Below are 19,306 nucleotides of genomic sequence, written 5' to 3' on the forward strand. Positions count from 1 at the left end.
TCCATGATCGGATCAGCCATGATCGTATTAAATGGCGGAGCAGGCTCGAGGGGCCAAATGGCCTACTCCTGCTCCTATTTCTTATGTTAGGGCTAGAAAATTGGTCAGAGGGTTCCTAAGGAGCTAATGTCGGACAGCCGCTAAATTTAGCGCCGGAAATGTTTAGCAACAGGAACGGCAAAATTTAGTTTTTGCGCCCTGAGTGGAGTGGAGCGTTAAGGGAAGTGTTCCACAATTCTCTTAGGGCGCTAGACCGGGACTGCAACTGAATATCCTGTGCTAGAGCCGGCTTAGTAGTGCCCTAAGGGAAGCCTGCCCGCTCCCCATAACCCCTTATCATTTAAGAAACTGTCTATTTCAGTCTTAAATTTATTCAATGTCCCAGCTTCAACAGCTCTCTGAGGCAGCGAATTCCACAGATTTACAACCCTCTGAAAGAAATTCCTCCTCTCAAAAAACATCGGAACAAAAAACATTCTCTATACATGACTCACCCCAAATCAAGTTTAATCGCAAAAAAAAATATCAATCACACTTACTTACCTGATGCAGTCAATCTTTCCCTTAGTGCCCCGGGACAGCTCTGAACGCCAGCTTTTTCTGGCGGTGACACTAGGTGGCGCTACGGGTGCAGCGCAAACCAAATTTTGTATCCGTGTCCATACCGGGGACGTTGCACACCGGCGCAACACTCCCGGGCGATACTCCTCAGCATCGTCAGTATCGAATTTACCGAGTGGCGCGAATGCCGGCGCTCGCAGCTGCAAACCCTTTAGCGATCCTGTAGGGGCGCTATCCAACCGAATTTCTCCCGCTTAATGTTTCAGGTATAACCTTTCATCCACGGCCTCTTGTCATCAGGACGCAAAACTCAAAACGTTTTCATGCATGTTTCTTTAATCGATGAAGTAGTTAATGTTGACTGAATGATTGACACGCCACTATCAAAATCAATATTGCTTCACATTATCAAGACTTTATTAAAATAATAAGGACGTTACATGTTTATTTACAATGCGTAACAGAAGTTTGTATCCCACAGGGATCAGGAAATAACCGATTATTGCTCTAGATCGATTTTAAACGGGGGAGTAGTACTTTTTGTTTCATAAAACACTTTACTACCAATCTCTGGGAAATTCATTTATTTCTGAGCTATTAACCCGAGTAAAAAATTTTAAAATAGCATGAACTACGATTCCCTTTATTCTCCTGACCAGATGTGCACATTTGCGAGCAGGAATCAGCAATGGGCGCCCTGATCAATTTTGCCAATCTGGGGTTGCCGAGGCCAATTGCAGTACAACTGATTGAACCTGGTGACTTTCTAGTCTGATAACCCGGTTATACTCACTGCTTTAACCGGCAAGGCCTTTAGGATAGTCCTAGTCAGCACCATTTTAATAAGTTTTTTTTTTGTTCATTGGAAGTGGGCGTCACCAGCAAGGCTAGCATTTATTGCCCATTCCTAATTGCACTCTAGAAGGTGGCGGTGAGCTGCCTTCTTGAATACAACTGAGTGGCTTACTGGGCCATTTCAGAGGCCAGTTCAGAGTCAACCACGTTGCTGTGGGTCTAGAAACACATGGAGCTGAATTTCCCGGGGTGGTAGCGGGCCGGATCGGTGGCAGGCTGGGTCGGGTGGGAAAGTTGTTATTTTTGACAGTGGGTTGGGAACCCGCTGTCATCTCGCTCCCACACGCCTTTACCACAGGCGCATCTGTCAGCGTGGAGCAGTCCTGACCTGCAGAGGCGGGGGACCTGATTGAAATCATAATGAGGTAACAGTCTTTTCCCCCATACTATTTAAGTTTCCCCGCATGGCCATGGGATTCACGCAGATTGGGAACCACGTCTGTCAACCTGAGGCGGGAGTTCAGTGGCCATTGCTCCAGCTGATTACTGAATAGTACGGAAAACAAACCAAATAAAAACATGTTGATTAGATCATCTAACAGATTGATGGTGATTCTGTTCTACATGAAAAGCTACTGGTAAATGTTAATTCAGAAATTCCTGAAGGGGTGGAAGTGCTACCCTGAATGGTGAGGGAAATACATTTTTCACTGGCCATTCTCGGCTGTTGCCTTCCAACTCAACAGTAATTGCAGTGAATTGATCTGCACTATAAATAATGATATATATCACTTAAATAAATGTTAGTGTTGTTTCTGGCCAGGTTTTTCTCACAGTACACTTTGATTGTCCAGTTACACAGTAAATCAAGTCATTAACCATGACCAATCATTCTCATCACTCATTCCACTGTTCAATTCCACTGGTCCACTGAATATAACCAATTTAATTTTTCAGTTTGAGATGTTAGGGTGAATTTCTGCGCAGGTTCTCTCATTTGTCCATTGTTAACTTCAATGCAAGAGCTGCAGAAATCCCAGAAACACATTGTAAGCACCACTTACACTGTTTGTTCAGGGATTCCACAGCTTTTCCGCTGCACTTGCATAAGATTGTAAATCCACCCCTTAATAACTACATTTAAAATCTGCTTAATTTTATGTACTACCTGTACACACACATTGTTTATTTGCACCAGTTACTGATACAAAAGTCTACAGATTTGTGACTGAAGCACCAATAACTTACCAATTAATGTACTTTTAAAATGATGTTCCTGATTGCATTTGTAGATGATATTACTTTATGATCATATTTAAATATTTCTTTGTCACTCATATATAACCGTTATTATATTATTGTACAGCAAAAATTCAACACCCACTATGTTAGATTAAACTTAAAATGTAATGTGGACATGGTCCCATTAAGGATCCCAGCTTAAAACACGTCATGAATGACGTCACCAGATCCGCTCCATCTAATTGGGCCGGTTAACCTGTTGGGCAGGATCAATAGGCCCCTTTAAGGTCAGTTCATTTTCTACAGCGGGATGGAGCCAGCAGCGGGGTCACGACGCACCACGGACACCGGCCGCATCGGGCCCACCCAGGTACGGGAAATTCCAGCCATGGAGGCCAGACCCGATAAAGATGGCAGATTTCCTTCCCTAAAAGTGAACCAGATGGGTTTTAACGACAATCCGGTAGTTTCATGATCACCATTACTGATACTAGCTTTTTGATTCCAGATTTATTTTAATTAAATTTTAATTCCCCAGCTGCCGTGGTGGGATTTGAACTCATGTCTCCGGATCATTAGTCCAAGCCTCTGGATTGCTGGTCCAGTAACACAACCACTATGCTACCGTACCCACCAGTACAGTAGTACCTGTATTTTTAAATAAATAGTAAGAAAAGCTCAAAAGCTGGTGTGGTTACAGACATGATGGGAACCCACAGAGACATGTAAAGCTAATCACTTTAATTAACCCCCTCCCCGCTAACCCCACCTTTAGAACAAGATTTTCGGCATTCTAATATTCTACACGGTCAAGTTCCGAACTGTCAATGCCAACTTCTTCGTAGTCCTTCTCCAGGGCTGCCAAATCATCACGGGCCTCCGAGAACTCCCCTTCCTCCATCCCCTCACCCACGTACCAGTGCACAAAAGCGCGCTTGGCGTACATCAGATCAAACTTGTGATTAAGGCGAGCCCAGGCCTCGACGATGGCCGTGCTGTTGCTCAGCATGCACACCGCGCGCAGCACCATGGCCAGGTCCCCGCCAGGCACCACTGTCGGAGGCTGGTAGTTAATGCCAATCTTGAAGCCAGTGGGGCACCAGTCGACAAATCTAATGGAGCGTTTGGTCTTGATGCTGGCGATAGCGGAATTGACATCTTTTGGCACCACATCGCCTCGGTAGAGCAGACTGCAAGCCATGTATTTGCCGTTGCGGGGGTCGCACTTGACCATCTGGTTGGCTGGCTCGAAGCAGGCGTTGGTGAGCTGAGCCACACTCAGTTGCTCGTGGTAAGCCTTCTCAGCGGAGATCACCGGCGCGTAGGCAATCAAGGGAAAGTGGATGCGTGGATACGGAACCAGGTTCGTCTGGAATTCTATCAGATCGACGTTCATCGCACCTTCAAAGCGAAGGGAGCACGTAATACAGGACACAACCTGAGCAAGCAGCCGGTTCAGGTTGGTGTAGGTGGGACGTTCGATATCCAAGTTTCTGCGGCAGATATCGTAAAGGGCTTCGTTGTCGGCTATAAAGCAACAGTCCGAGTGCTCGAGGGTGGTGTGGGTCGTGAGGATGGCGTTGTAGGGTTCGACCACAGCTGTTGAGATCTGAGGAGCCGGGTAAATGGTAAATTCAAACTTAGTTTTCTTGCCGTAGTCAACGGTGAGGCACTGCATCAACAGGGACGTGAAACCAGAACCGGTGCCTCCGCCGAAGCTGTGGAACACGAGGAAACCCTGCAGTCCTGTGCACTCATCAGCCTGTTAAAAATAGGATACATGGTAGATTATCCAGCTGCACTTTTATGTTCAGAATCAAAATGGAAGATAATTTTAAGTGTAAATGTAAGCATTTTGCTTAAATTCTTCTGTTCGAAATTGTTCTTAAAGAAGGAAGTAAATGACGAGAGGAGAAGGTCAAATACAATTCTTTTCCTCAATTTTGAAAGAAAAAAAGCACTTATTTAATAGCACCTTTCACGACGTCAGGGCGTCCCAAAGTGCTTTACATCAATGAAGTACTTCTGAAGCCAGCCAATTTGCGCACAGCAAGCTCCCAAAAATAGCAACGAAGCAAAGACCAGATAATCTGCTTTTTTTGAAGTGATGTTGGTTGAGGGTTAAATATTGGCCAGGACACTGGGGAGAACTCCACTGCTTGCCTTCGATATAATGGCCATGGGATCTTTTACGTCAACCGGAGAGGGCAGATGGGGTCTCGGTTTAATGTCTCATCTGGAAGACAACTTCGATAGTGGAGCGCTCTCTCAGCACTGCAATGGAGTGTCAGCCCAGATAATGTGCTCAAATCTGTGGAGTGGGACTTGAATTCATGACCTTCTGACTCAGAAGCGAAAGCGCTACCACTGAGCCACAGCTGATAAAGTACACGCTCATCTCTGAAAATATTTGTGCTTCTAGTGTTATTTTGCTTTCATTTCAAGTCCAACTATTTTGGGTCCCAAGACCTTAGGCTCAGCTGACCTCAACTACATGACCATGAATCTCATAGATTGGAATCTTTCCTAGGTCAGGATGTCCATCAGAAATGGGCTAAGTTGGATGACAGCAATAAGAGCGAGTGCATATTATTTGATTTTTAATAACAACCATTTTGTACTATCATGAATCAAATCAGTTTTCTGCATTTTTAGTACAGTCCCTACAGAACAGAGACAACTAACTCTGAGGAGCTCAGGTTTACCAGCTATTCTATTACAACTGTGACTAAACTTCAAAATACTTCATTGGTTGTTAATAGTTTTGGGATATCCTGAGGTCATGAAAAGTGCTGTATAAATGTAAGTTCCTTCTTCCTCATAACAGCCATCAAGTAAGTTTGATTTTTTTTAGTTATCCATTTCCGATGTTCAAAAGTGAGGACCGAACTCCAAAGTCACCGTTACAACTGATAGCAGTAGGTTCTGTGGCAAAAAAGAAGCTATGTATTTATTCAGTTGACTCTTTCCACAATACAATAGCAGCTTATTTTACAATAAAAATGTTTAATGAATGTCTCCATTCTCTTCCCTCCTTCAAGGCTACCGCAAACCTGACGCTCACCACTGCTACGTAAATAGCCGGTCGGAGTTAAGGAAAAGAGAGACTTGCATTTCTATAGCGCCTTTCACGGCCACCAGATGTCCCAAGGCGCTTTACAGCCAATGAAGTACTTTTTGAAGTGCAGAATTTACAGCACAGATACAGGCCATGAGGGGACATTTCTTCACCCAGAGGATGGTGGGGGTCTGGAACTCACTGCCTGAATGAAAGGGTGGCAGAGGCAGAAACCCTCACCACATTTTAAAAATACTTGGATGTGCACTTGAAGTACCGTAACCCACAGGGCTACGGGCCAAGAGGTAGAAAGTGGGATTAGGCTGGATAGCTCTTGGTCAGCCGGCGCGGACACGATGAGCTGAAATGGCCTCCTTCCGTGCCGTAAATTTCTGATTCATTCGGTCCAACTTGTCTATGCCAGTGTTTACGCTCCACATGGCCACTGTTGTAATGTGGGAAACATGGCAGCCAATTTGTGCACAGCAAGCTCCCACACACAGCAGTGTGATAATGACCAGATAATATGTTTTTAATGATGTTGGTTGAGGGATAAATTTTGGCCAGGAAACCGGGGAGAACTCCCCTGCTCATCTTCAAAATAGCTCTGTAGGACCTTTGACGTCAACCTGAGAGGACAGACGGGACCTCGGTTTAACGCCTCATCTGAAAGACGGCACCTCCGACAGTGCAGCACTCCCTCAGCACTGCACTGTCAGCCTAGATTTTTTTGAGGGCAAGTCTCTGGAGTGGGTCTTGAAGCCACAACCATCAGAGGTTGTAGACTCAGAGGCGAGGATGCTACCAACTGAGCCGTAGCTGGCACCTTTTCATGAAAACACCATGGGCCGGTCCACGCATCAATATGTCCTTCTTCATCTCTTGCTCCCTCTTCTCCGCCCTCCCGGGTGTGACTGGAGGGGGGGGGGGGAAGGAATATTCCAAATCCATATCATTTCATACATTTGGTGAGCTTGAACTGGAGGGTTTGGACCTCTGCATTCCATTGAAAAGGACTCTTACCAGTTTGCGTACTCTGTCCAAAGCCAGATCGACGATCTCTCTGCCGATGGTGTAGTGCCCACGGGCGTAGTTATTGGCAGCGTCTTCCTTCCCGGTGATGAGCTGCTCGGGATGGAACAGCTGCCGATAGGTACCGGTGCGGACCTCATCTGCAATGAAAAGCTGTACGTTATCAGGAGCCAGATCATCTTTGTACCATTTTTCTGTGTGTGCTCAGCAAAAACGGAAGCTGAAAGTCCAGTAAAAGAGGAAGGGAACGGAGGCCCTAAAATTGTGAGTCCTGCCATTACTGGCGTAAGTACCACAGAGCGGGGCCTTCGCCTTCCCATGAGGCCTGATGCTCGACTGTTTAAACCCGGGGGGGGGGGGGCTGTATTGTCAGCTTTGATGTTTTTGGGGCAGTAATGGCGGCGGGGCGGTAAAGTTAGCGCCCGGGAACAGTTTGTGCCTCAGTCAGTAAAATTGGGCAGCTGGGCCCTAAGTCAGGGGGCACAGCGCCAAGGCAGGCGTTGTACACCTCTCTTAGAGCGCTAGCATGGGAAATTCCCGAGCTAATGAGTTAGGCCGGGAGCACTCCGAGAGACGCCTGGCCGGGGTGGGGGGGGCAGGGAGGAGGGAGACCTTCTGAGTTGTAAGTTATCAGGAGCCAGGTCATCTTTGTACCATTTTTCTGTACGTGCTCATCAAAAACGAGGAAGGAAACAGAGGCCCTAAGATTGTGAGTACTGCCATCATTGCCATAAGTACGACCTTCCCACTTGGCCTGATTCTCACTCTGTTCTAAACCCAGAAAGTTTAAATATTACGGGGCAGGACAAAGGCACACATCCAACAATTGCACAATTATGCCAGAAGGTGGGGGACGGGGGTGTTGTTAAGATCTGGAACACACTAACTGAAAGGGTGGTGGAATCAGATTCAATAGGGACATGTACTTGAAGAGGACTAACTTGCAGGGTTATGGGGATAAAGCTGGGATGTGAGACAATGTTCTCTAAGTTTTTTGGGGCCGCGCAGCCCATTCAATATTACGCGCATGCGCATTTTTTTCAATTTAAAAGCCTTCTCACCGGCTGCGTGGGACTCCTAAAGCGCTGATAGGCCGCTCAGCTTAAAGGTAACATTGGAGTGGGACTAATTAGATACTGACTGACATAAAAACTGACTGCAAAAGCTTCTAGAGATATGTGAAGAGAAAAAGATTAGTGAAGACAAATGTAGGTCCCTTGCAGTCAGAATCAGGTGAATTTATAATGGGAACAAAGGAATGGCAGACCAGTTGAACAAATACTTTGGCTCTGCCTTCACTAAGGAAGACGCAAATAACCTTCCAGAAATACTAGGGGACCGAGGGTCTAGCGAGAAGGGGGAACTGAAGAAAATCCTTATTAGTCAGGGAATTGTGTTCGGGAAATTGATGGGATTGAAAGGCCGATAAATCCCCAGGGCCTGATAGTCTGCATCCCAGAGTACTTAAGGAAGTGGATGCATTGGTGATCATTTTCCAACATTCTATTGACTCTGGATCAGTTCCTATGGACTGGAGGGCAGCTAATGTAACATCACTTTTTAAAAAAGGAGGGAGAGGGAAAACGGGGAATTATTGGGCTCAAGTTTCGGCCTGAGCTGCTCCTATTTTTTTGGAACAACTAGTTTCGAATGGAGCATCTTAAAAATTGCAATTCTCGGCATTTAGTTTGCTCCAGTTCGAGTGAGTTAGAATAGTTGCATTTTAGAACAGATTTTTTTCCAAAAGGGGGCGTGTCCAGCCACTTACGCCTGTTTTGCAAGTTTAGGCAGCAAAAACTTACTCCAAGCTAACTTAGAATGGAGTAAGTGTAGATTTTTGTATGCTCAGAAAAACCTTGCCTACACATAAATCAGGCATAGGGAACGAGAGATGGGGGGGGGGAGGAAAGAGGGGTTTACAAACATTAAACTCTTATCTTTTACAAATAAAGAGCCATCATCAATAATAGATGATAAATAAATCAATAAATCAACCAATAAATCAATAAAAAAAAACTTAAAAATAAAAAATAAAAAAAATAATAACAAATCAATCAATAAATAAAAAATTAAGTTTCTACTCACCTACTGCAGCACCGGGAGCCCTCCAACAGCGTGTTGGGATGGGGCCCCCCCAGTGTGTCTCTCTCTGTCAGTGTCTCTTTGTCTGTCTGTCAGTATCTCTCTCTCTATCAGTGTCTCTCTCTCTGTCTCTATCTCTGTGTCTGTTTCTGACAGCGAGGGGTGGGGGGAGAGAGGGGGGAGGGAGGGAGGGAGAGAGAGAGAGGGAGGGAGGGAGGGAGGGAGAGAGGGAGAGAGGGAGGGAGGGAGGGAGGGAGAGAGGGAGGGAGGGAGAGAGGGGGGAGGGAGGGAGGGAGAGAGGGGGGAGGGAGGGAGGGAGAGAGGAGGAGGGAGAGGAGGGGCGAGGAGGAGGAGGAATGGGAGGGAGGAGAGGAGGAGCAGGGATGGAGGAGTGGGAGGAGGGAGGGGTTGGTGGAGGGAGGGAGGAGAGGAGGGAGGGGAGGAGAGGAGAGGAGGGGGAGGAGGAGGAGGGAGGGATGGAGAGGAGGGGAGAGGGAGATGGGAGGGAGATGGGAGGGAGAGGGGAGATTGGGAGGGAGAAGCTGAACGGGAATGGGGGGAGCTGAAAGGGAGGGGGGAGCTGAAAGGGAGGGAGGGAGCCTGATTGGGAGGGAGAGAGGGGAGAGCTGAATGGGAGGGGGGAGGGGGGGGGGGGAGAGGCTGTGAATGGGAGGGAGGAGGGGGGGGGGGAGAGGCTGTGAATGGGAGGGAGGGAGGGGGAGTTGAACATGAGGGAGGGAGAGGGAGGGGTGGGCTGAACGGGAGGGAGGCAGGGAGGCTGATTGGGAGGGAGAGAGGGGAGAGCTGAATGGGAGGGAGGGAGAGAGGCTGTGAATGGGAGGGAGGGAGAGGGGGAGGGGGAGCTGAACGTGAGGGAAGGGGGGGGGGGAGTTGAACGGGAGCGAGGGAGGGAGGCTGAACGGGAGAGAGGGGGGAGCTGAATGGGAGGGAGGGAGGCTGAACGGGAAGGAGGGGGGAGCTGAATGGGAGGGAGGGGGGGGGGGGAGGCTGAACAGGAGGGAAGGAGGGGAGCTGAACGGGAGGGAGGCCCAAGTCTTGATCTTTGTCCGGGGAGCCCATTCGGCCAGGGCTAGGTCCGGCGTGCTTCGGGCCCCTCCCACGCAGCCTCGGGGGCGAGGAGCTACTGCACATGCGTGCACTCTAGCGTGCATATGCAGAGGTCCTGGCACTGTTTTCAGTGCCGGGACCTGGCTCCGCCCCCGACCCCTTGTACTGCGCCACGCCGAGCATGAAGACGTCCTGAGAAGCTCGCAGAATGACAAAGTAAGTTTTCGGCGCCCTTTTTATTCCAGAAAGTCTGAAAGTCTACATGCGCGGGAAGTGTATCCGCCTCCAGCTCCTGACGGACCGCATTGCGGCCCTGGGGCTACGGGTGGATGAACTCTGGAGCATCCACGATGCTGAGAATGACGTAAATAGCATGTTTAGTGAGTTGGTCTTACCGCAGGTAAAGGGTACACAGCCAGATAGGGAATGGAAGACCAGCAGGAAGAGCAGTGCAAGGAAGGTAGTGCAGAGTTCCCCTGCGGTCATGCCCCTGCAAAACAGATACACCGCTTTGGGGGAGCAACAGCAGCCAAGTTCATGGCACCGTGGGTGGCTCTGCTGCACAGGAAGGCAGGAAAATGAGTGGGAGAGCTATAGTGATAGGGGATTCAATTGTAAGGGGAATAGATAGGCATTTCTGCGGCCGCAACCGAGACTCCAGGATGGTATGTTGCCTCCCTGGTGCAAGGGTCAAGGATGTCTCGGAGCGGGTGCAGGACATTCTGAAAAGGGAGGGTGAACAGCCAGTTGTCGTGGTGCATATAGGTACCAACAATATAGGTAAAAAACGGGATGAGGTCCTACGAGATGAATTTAGGGAGCTAGGAGCTAAATTAAAAAGTGGGACCTCAATGGTAGTAATCTCAGGATTGCTACCAGTGTCACGTGCTCGTCAGAGTAGGAATCGCAGGATAGCTCAGTTGAATACGTGGCTTGAGGAGTGGTGCATGAGGGAGGGGTTCAAATTCCTGGGACACTGGAACCGGTTCTGGGGGAGGTGGGACCAGTACAAACCAGACAGTCTGCACCTGACAGGACCGGAACCAATGTCCTAGGGGGAGTGTTTGCTAGTGCTGTTGGGGAGGAGTTAAACTAACATGGCAGGGGAATGGGAACCTATGCAGGAAGACCGAGGGAAATAAAATGGAGGCAGAAGCAAAAGATAGAAAGGAGAATAGTAAAAGTAGAGGGCAGAGAAACCCAAGGCAAAAAACAAAAAGGGCCAAGTTACAGAAAAATTCAAAAGGGCCAAAGTGTATTAAAAAGACAATCCTGAAGGCTCTGTGCCTTAAGGCGAGGAGTATTTGGAATAAGGTGGACGAATTAACTGTGCAGACAGCAGTTAATGGATATGACGTAATTGGCATCACGGAGACTTGGCTCCAGGGTGACCAAGGCTGAGAACTCAACATCCAGGGGTATTCAACATTTAGGAAGGATAGGCAGAGAGGAAAAGGAGGTGGAGTGGCATTGCTGGTTAAAGAGGAAATTAATGCAATAGTAAGGAGGGACATTGGCCTGGATGATGTGGAATCGGTATGGGTGGAGCTGTGGAATGCCAAAGGGCAGAAAAAGTTAGTGGGAGTTGTGTACAGACCACCAAACAGTCGTAGTGAGGTTGGGGACACCATTAAACAAGAAATAAGGGATGTGTGCAATAAAGGTACAGCAGTTATCATGGACGACTTTAATCTACATATTGCTTGGGCTAACCAAACTGGTAGCAATGCGGTGGAGGAGGATTTCCTGGAGTGTATTAGGGATGGTTTTCTCGACCAATATGTCGAGGAACCAACTCGAGAGCTGGCCATCCTAGACTGGGTGACGTGTAATGAGAAGGGACTAATTAGCAATCTTGTTGTGCGAGGCCCCTTGGGGAAGAATGACCATAATATGGTAGAATTCTTTTTTAAGATGGAGAGTGAAACAGGTAATTTGGAAACTAGGGTCCTGAACTTAGGGAAAGGTAACTTCGACGGTATGAGGCATCAATTGGCTAGAATAGACTGGCAAAGGATACTTAAAGGGTTGACGGTGGATAAGCAATGGCAAACATTTAAAGATCACATGGATGAACTTCAGCAATTGTACATCCCTGTCTAGAGTAAAAATAAAACGGGGAAGGTGGCTCAAACGTGGCTAACAAGAGAAATTAAGGATAGTGTTAAAGCCAAGGAAGAGGCATATAAATTGGCTAGAAAAAGCATCAAACCTGAGGACTGGGAGAAATTTAGAATTCAACAGAGAGGACTAAGGGTTTAATTAAGAGGGGGAAAATAGAGTACGAGAGGAAGCTTGCAGGGAACATAAAAACTGACTGCAAAAGCTTCTATAAATATGTGAAGAGAAAAAGATTAGTGAAGACAAACGTAGGTCCCTTGCAGTCGGATTCAGGTGAATTAATGGGGAACAAAGAAATGGCAGACCAATTGAACAAATACTTTGGTTCTGTCTTCACGAAGGAAGACACAAATAACCTTCCGAATGTACTAGGGGACAGTGGGTCCAGTGAGAAGGAGGAACTGAAGGATATCCTTATTAGGCGGGAAATTGTGTTCGAGAAATTGATGGGATTAAAGGCCAATAAATCCCCGGGGCCTGATAGGCTGCATCCCAGAGTACTTAAGGAAGTGGCCCTAGAAATAGTGGATGCATTGGTGATCATTTTCCAACAGTCTATCAACTCTGGATCAGTTCCTATGGACTTGAGGGTAGCTAATGTAACACCACTTTTTAAAAAAGGAGGGAGAGAGAAAACAGGGAATTATAGACCGGTTAGCCTGACATCAATAGTGGGGAAAATGTTGGAATCAATCATTAAGGATGAAATAGCAGCGCATTTGGAAAGCAGTGACAGGATCAGTCCAAGTCAGCATGAATTTATGAAAGGGAAATCATGCTTGGCGAATCTTCTGGAATTTTTTGAGGATGTAACTAGCAGAGTGGACAAGGGAGAACCAGTGGATGTGGTGTATTTGGACTTTCAAAAGGCTTTTGACAAGGTCCCACACAAGAGATTGGTGTGCAAAATTGAAGCGCATGGTATTGGGGGGTAATGTACTGACGTGGATAGAGAACTAGTTGGCAGACAGGCAGCAAAGAGTCGGGATAAACGAGTCCTTTTCAGAATGGCAGGCAGTGACTTGTGGAGCGCCACAGGACTCAGTGCTGGGACCTCAGCTCTTTACAATGTACATTAATGATTTAGATGAAGGAATTGAGTGTAATATCTCCAAGTTTGCAGATGACACTAAACTGGGTGGCGGTGTGAGCTGTGAGGAGGACTCTAAGAGGCTGCAGGGTGATTTGGACAGGTTAGCTAAGTGGGCAAATGCATGGCAGATGCAGTATAATGTGGATAAATGTGAGGTTATCCATTTTGGGGACAAAAACACGAAGGCAGAATATTATCTGAATGGCGGCAGATTAGGAAAAGGGGAGGTGCAACGAGACCTGGGTGTCATGGTTCATCAATCACTGAAAGTGGGCATGCAGGTACAGCAAGCGGTGAAGAAGGCAAATGGTATGTTGGCCTTCATAGCTAGGGGATTTGAGTATAGGAGCAGGGTGGTCTTACTGCAGTTGTACAGGGCCTTAGTGAGGCTTCAGCTGGAATATTGTGTTCAGTTTTGGTCTTCTAATCTGAGGAAGGACGTTCTTGCTATTGAGGGAGTGCAGCGAAGGTTCACCAGACTGATTCCAGGGATGGCCGGACTGTCATATGAGGAGAGACTGGATCAACTGGACCTTTATTCACTGGAGTTTAGAAGGATGAGAGGGGATCTCATAAAAACGTATAAGATTCTGACGGGACTGGACAGGTTAGATGCGGGAAGAATGTTCCCGATGTTGGGGAAGTCCAGAACCAGGGGACATAGTCTTAGGATAAGGGGTAGGCCATTTAGGACTGAGATGAGGAGATACTTCTTCACTCAGAGAGTTGTTAACCTCTGGACTTCCCTGCCGCAGAGAGTTGTTGATGCCAGTTCACTGGATATATTCAAGAGGGAGTTAGATATGGCCCTTATGGCTAAGTAGATCAAGGGGTATGGAGAGAAAGCATGAAAGGGGTACTGAGGGAATGATCAGTCATGATCTCATTGAATGGCGGTGCAGGCTCGAAGAGCCGAATGGCCTACTCCTGCACCTATTTTTCTATGTTTCTATGACCTCTACCAGCTAGAAGGACAAGGGCAGCAGTTCCCCTCCAAGTCACACACCATCCTGACTTGGAAATATACCACCCGTTCCTTCATCGATGCTGAGTCAAAATCCTGGAACTCCCTCCCTAACAGCACTTGTGAGAGTGTCTTCACCACACGGACTGCAGCGGTTCAAGAAGGAGACTCACTTCCAACTTCTTGAGGGCAATCAGAGATGGGCAATAAATGACCTCGTCAGCGACTCCCACAACCTATGAACAAATTTTTTTTTAATTCCGGGTGGTATACACATAGTCTAGATGAGGAATTGAGATAAGGTGATTCACAACTCACAAGGAAGCCCGAGATTAAAGTACTGTAGTTGGAGCATGATGTATCTGAACAGAGGATGAGATGTCAGACCCTGGCTGCTGAGCATTCAGACGATGATCTCTGGGGTGCTGCCATGTAAAGACGCAGGGGCGGATTTTCAGCTCCTCTACCCTCCCTTTCTTCACCCCGGAGCGGTGGCAATGGCGGCGATAAGCCTCCAGCGGTAAGCATTGGGTCGGGTTTTGCGGCGGCGCAGAACAGCACCACCCAGAAGAGCTGTGCCGGGTGTGCAACGCCTCTGGTGCGAGTTTGAGTTCCTGTCCGACCCTTCCGCCTGGGAAATCAGGGCAGCTCACCCTTTCCGCTGGCGAAGAGGTGAGTAATGGACTCCTACGGTGTGATTGTTTTCTCCTTTTAATTTTTTTCAGCGATTTGTGTTGTGGTGGCGTGGGCAATGTTTGGGAATGTGTTTTTTTTAAGATCCACCCCCCCCCCCCTCGGCGTCTCTCAGAGGGCTCCCGGGCCGGCTCTTTAGCTCGGGAATTTCCCATCCTGGTGGCTAGAGGTGTACAACAGCTCCCTGGGCGCTGCGCTCCCTGACTCAGGGCCCAGCTGCCCAAACTTACCGACTGAGGCGCAAACTTCACCGACCCGCCGCCATTATCGCCCCAAAAACATAAAAGCCTAAAATCCAGCCCTAAGTCTAGATAAGGAATTGAGATAAGGTGATTCACAACTCACAACGAAGCCAGAGATTGAGGTACTGTAGTTGGAGCATGATGTATCTGAACAGAGCATGACATGTCAGACGTTGGCTGCTGAACAGTCAGATGATGATCATTGGGGTGCTGCCATATAAAGACAAATTCTAGCACAGCATCAGAACAATAAGAAGGCACTGCAGACTTCCCAAAGATGGACAGATGCCAGCATAGTCCAATGCAATCCTTTTCAGCGCTATCAGAGAGGACTTCTCTATAAGGCAGAGCAAACTAGTGCTAGTGGTAATTTCAGGACATTCTGCACATGTTCCACAGAAAAAAAGAGGCCTCCTGACACCTAACTCCATGGAAATATTGTGGAACTCTCAGGCTGTGGTGGTTAGGTAAGTATAACAGGCTCTGGATCTCCTTATAACCCTGGCTTTCTGGGTTGCCTGCTACTCCTCCTTCTTGTAAAAGGGAGGGAGCAGCGTGCGACAGCCCGGCCCAGAAATCGGCACGGTCCCGGCCTGCAAGACCATCAGCAGGCCGGGGCCATTGGAGGGAGCAGCGTGCGGCGGCATACCACTGCAGGGAGCAGCGCGTGCTGCTGCAGGAGGGCGACGGCTACGAAGCCAGGTCGCTGATTGAAGTGCGGGCAGGCACAGAAAGAGGGTGAAGGAGTGGCAAAAGTTTGTAGAGGGAAGTGACCGGGGCCCAGGAGAGGCTTGAGTTTGGGGCTCAGAAGAGGCGAGGGCCCTGGGGCAGCACGGGCCAGCCCATACTGCGGTATGTGTGCGCACTAGGTCAGTCCAGCAGAGCTGGTTTCCAGTCAGCTTGGGTAATCCTTACCACTGGACCAAGACCTAGCTCTGTCAAGCCCGTGTGGTGGCTGGTGTGCAACGGCCACCACACTTTTAACAAATCCATGCACAGGCATCTTCCACCCTTCAAGATGTAGTTCAGGGTCTGGAATAGAGTTCATGGCGTTGGTGAGGCCTATAAAGGCCCAGCGGCAGCGAGAGGCGGCGGCAGTCAGAGACGGGAGTTCGTGGCGTTGGTGAGGCCTACAAAAGACCCAGCAGTACCGCGAGGCGGCGGCAGTTAGAGGCAGGAGCTCGTGACGTTGGTGAGGCCTACAAAAGGCCAGCTGGTGCAGCTCCAGCCGGGAGAAAAAGCAAAAAAAGTAGAAAGAAATCAAAACGTGATGTCACAGCCAAAGGGGTAAGTGATTGGCTGGTGATTGGTGAGTAGCTTTTCTTTTTATTTTTTTATATCAGTAAGTAACCTGTTAACAGTGTTGTCGCCAAATTAAGTGTATCTAAGGTTTAAGTCATGGCAGGAGAGCTCGGTCACGTGATATGCTCCTCCTGTACTATGTGGGAACTCAGGGACACTCCCGGTGTCCTTGACGACTATATGTGCGGGAAGTGTATCCGCCTCCAGCTCCTGACGGACCGTGTTGCGGAATTGGAGCCGAGGGTGGATTCACTCTGGAGCATCCACGATGCTGAGAATGACGTGAGTAGCACGTGTAGCGAGTTGGTCATACCGCAGGTGAAAGGTCCACAGCCAGACAGGGAATGGAAGACCAGCAGGAAGAGCAGTGCAAGGAAGGTAGTGTAGGGGTCCCCTGTGGTCATCCCCCTGCAAAACAGATACACCGCTTTGAGTACTGTTGAGGGGGATGACTCATCAGGGGAGGGCAGCATCAGCCAAGTTCATGGAACTGTGGCTGGGCTGCTGCACAGGAGGGCAGGAAAAAGAATGCGAGAGCGATAGTGATAGGGAATTCAATTGTAAGGGGAATAAATAGGCAACCGAGACTCCAGGATGGTACGTTGCCTCCCTGGTGCAAGGGTCAAGGATGTCTCGGAGCGGGTGCAGGACATTCTGAAAAGGGAGGGTGAGCAGCCAGTTGTCGTGGTGCACATTGGTACCAACGATATAGGTAAAAAAAGGGATGAGGTCCTATGAGACGAATTTAAGGAGCTAGGAGCTAAATTAAAAAGTAGGACCTCAAAAGTAGTAATCTCGGGATTGCTACCAGTGTCACGTGCTAGTCAGAGTAGGAATCGCAGGATAGCTCAGATGAATACGTGGCTTGAGCAGTGGTGCAGCAGGGAGGGATTCAAATTCCTGGGGCTTTGGAACCGGTTCTGGGGGAGGTGGGACCAATACAAACCAGACGGTCTGCACCTGGGCAGGACCGGAACCAATGTCCTAGGGGGACAGAGGGAAACAAAATGGAGACAGAAGCAAAAGACAGAAAGGATATGAGTAAAAGTGGAGGGCAGAGAAACCCAAGGCAAAAAACAAAAAGGGCCACTGTACAGCAAAGTTCTAAAGGGTCAAAGTGTAATAAAAAGGCAAGCATGAAAGCTCGGTGCCTCAATGCAAGGAGTATTCGGAACCCAGGAGAGGGCTCTGAGCGAGTTAGAGTGGGTGAGAGCTCAGATGAACAGGACCCCAAGAAAGAACGCAAAAGGCAGGAGGCAACAGAGCAGAGTAGCACTGGGGTAAGTGTAAACCACAAGGTGATAGGAAGGGACAATATGTATGAATATAAAGGGGCTGCAGGAGGGGTCAAAACTAAAAATCATGGTTTAAAAACTAGTATTAAAACACTCTACCTAAACGCACGCACCATTCGAAATAAAGTAAATGAGTTGAAGGAACAAATCATTACAAATGGGTATGATTTGGTGGCCATTACAGAAACGTGGTTGCAGGGTGGCCAAAACTGGGAATTAAACATACAGGGGTATCTGACAATTTGGAAAGATAGACAAGAAGGAAAAGGAGGTGGGGTAGCTCTGTTAATAAAGGATGATGTCAGGGCAGTTGTGAGAGACGATATTGGCTTTAATGAACAAAATGTTGAATCATTGTGGGTGGAAATTAAGAGATAGTAAGGGGAAAAAGTCACTGGTGGGCGTAGTTTATAGACCCCCAAATAATAACTTCACGGTGGGGCGGACAATAATCAAGGGAATAATGGAGGCATGTGAAAAAGGAACAGAGTAATCATAGGGGATTTTAATCTACATATCGATTGGTTAAATCAAATCGCACGGAGTAGCCTTGAGGAGGAATTCATAGAATGCATACTGGATTGTTTCTTAGAACAGTATGTTACAGAACCTACAAGGGAGCAAGCTATCTTAGATCTGGTCCTGTGTAATGGGACAGGAAAAATAAACGATCTCCTAGTAAAAGATCCTCTCAGAATGAGTGATCACAGTATGATTGAATTTGTAGTACAGATTGAGGGTGAGGAAGTAGTGTCTCAAACGAGCGTACTATGCTTAAACAAAGGGGACTACAGTGGGATGAGGGCAGAGTTGGCTCAAGTAGACTGGGAACACAGACTAAACGGTGGCACAATTGAGGAACAGTGGACGACTTTTAAGGAGCTCTTTCATAGTGCTCAACAAAAATATATTCCAGTGAAAAAGAAGGGCGGTAAGAGAAGGGATAACCAGCCGTGGATAACCAAGGAAATAAAGGAGAGTATCAAATTAAAAACCAATGCGTATAAGGTGGCCAAGGTTAGTGGGAAACTAGAAGACTGGGAAAATTTTAAACGACAGCAAAGAATGACGAAGAAAGCAATAAAGGAAAGATAGATTACGAAAGTAAACTTGCACTAAACATAAAAACAGATAGTAAAAGCTTTTACCGATACATAAAATGGGAAAGAGTGACTAAAGTAAATGTTGGTCCCTTAGAAGATGAGAAGGGGGATTTAATAATGGGAAATGTGGAAATGGCTGAGACCTTAAATAATTATTTTGCTTCGGTCTTCACAGTGGAAGACACAAAAGCCATGCCAAAAATTGCTGGTTACAGGAATGTGGGAAGGGAGGACCTTGAGAAAATCACTATCACTAGGAGGGTAGTGCTGGACAGGCTAATGGGACTCAAGGTAGACAAGTCCCCTGGTCCTGATGAAATGCATCCCAGGGTATTAAAAGAGATGGCGGAAGTTATAGCAGATGCATTTGTTATAATCTACCAAAATTCTCTGGACTCTGGGGAGGTACCAGTGAATTGGAAAGCAGCTAATGTAACGCCTCTGTTTAAAAAAGGGGGCAGACAAAAGGCAGGTAACTATAGGCCGGTTAGTTTAACATCTGTAGTGGGGAAAATGCTTGAAGCTATCATTAAGGAAGAAATAGCAGGACATCTAGATAGGAATAGTGCAATCAAGCAGACGCAACATGGATTCATGAAGGGGAAATCATGTTTAACTAATTTACTGGAATTCTTTGAGGATATAACAAGCATGG

General features: G+C 47.7%; 1 protein-coding gene across 2 annotated transcripts in view; it reads right to left on the bottom strand.

Annotated features, from left to right (window-relative positions):
- Nucleotides 1–956: 956 nt before the first annotated feature.
- LOC139259663 (tubulin alpha chain-like) overlaps nucleotides 957–19,306 on the bottom strand; it is a 35,486-nt gene continuing 17,136 nt past the window's right edge. For both annotated transcript variants that reach the window (XM_070875210.1, XM_070875211.1), the window contains exons 3-4: nucleotides 6,680–6,828; nucleotides 957–4,360 (exon numbers count right to left, since the gene is read on the bottom strand). In XM_070875210.1, the coding sequence (XP_070731311.1) occupies nucleotides 3,392–4,360; nucleotides 6,680–6,828 (1,118 nt within the window). In that variant the 3' untranslated portion in view covers nucleotides 957–3,391. The remainder of the gene's footprint in view (nucleotides 4,361–6,679; nucleotides 6,829–19,306) is intronic.

This window comes from Pristiophorus japonicus, chromosome 3 (genome assembly GCF_044704955.1).
Source record: "Pristiophorus japonicus isolate sPriJap1 chromosome 3, sPriJap1.hap1, whole genome shotgun sequence".
Classification (NCBI taxonomy): domain Eukaryota; kingdom Metazoa; phylum Chordata; class Chondrichthyes; family Pristiophoridae; genus Pristiophorus; species Pristiophorus japonicus.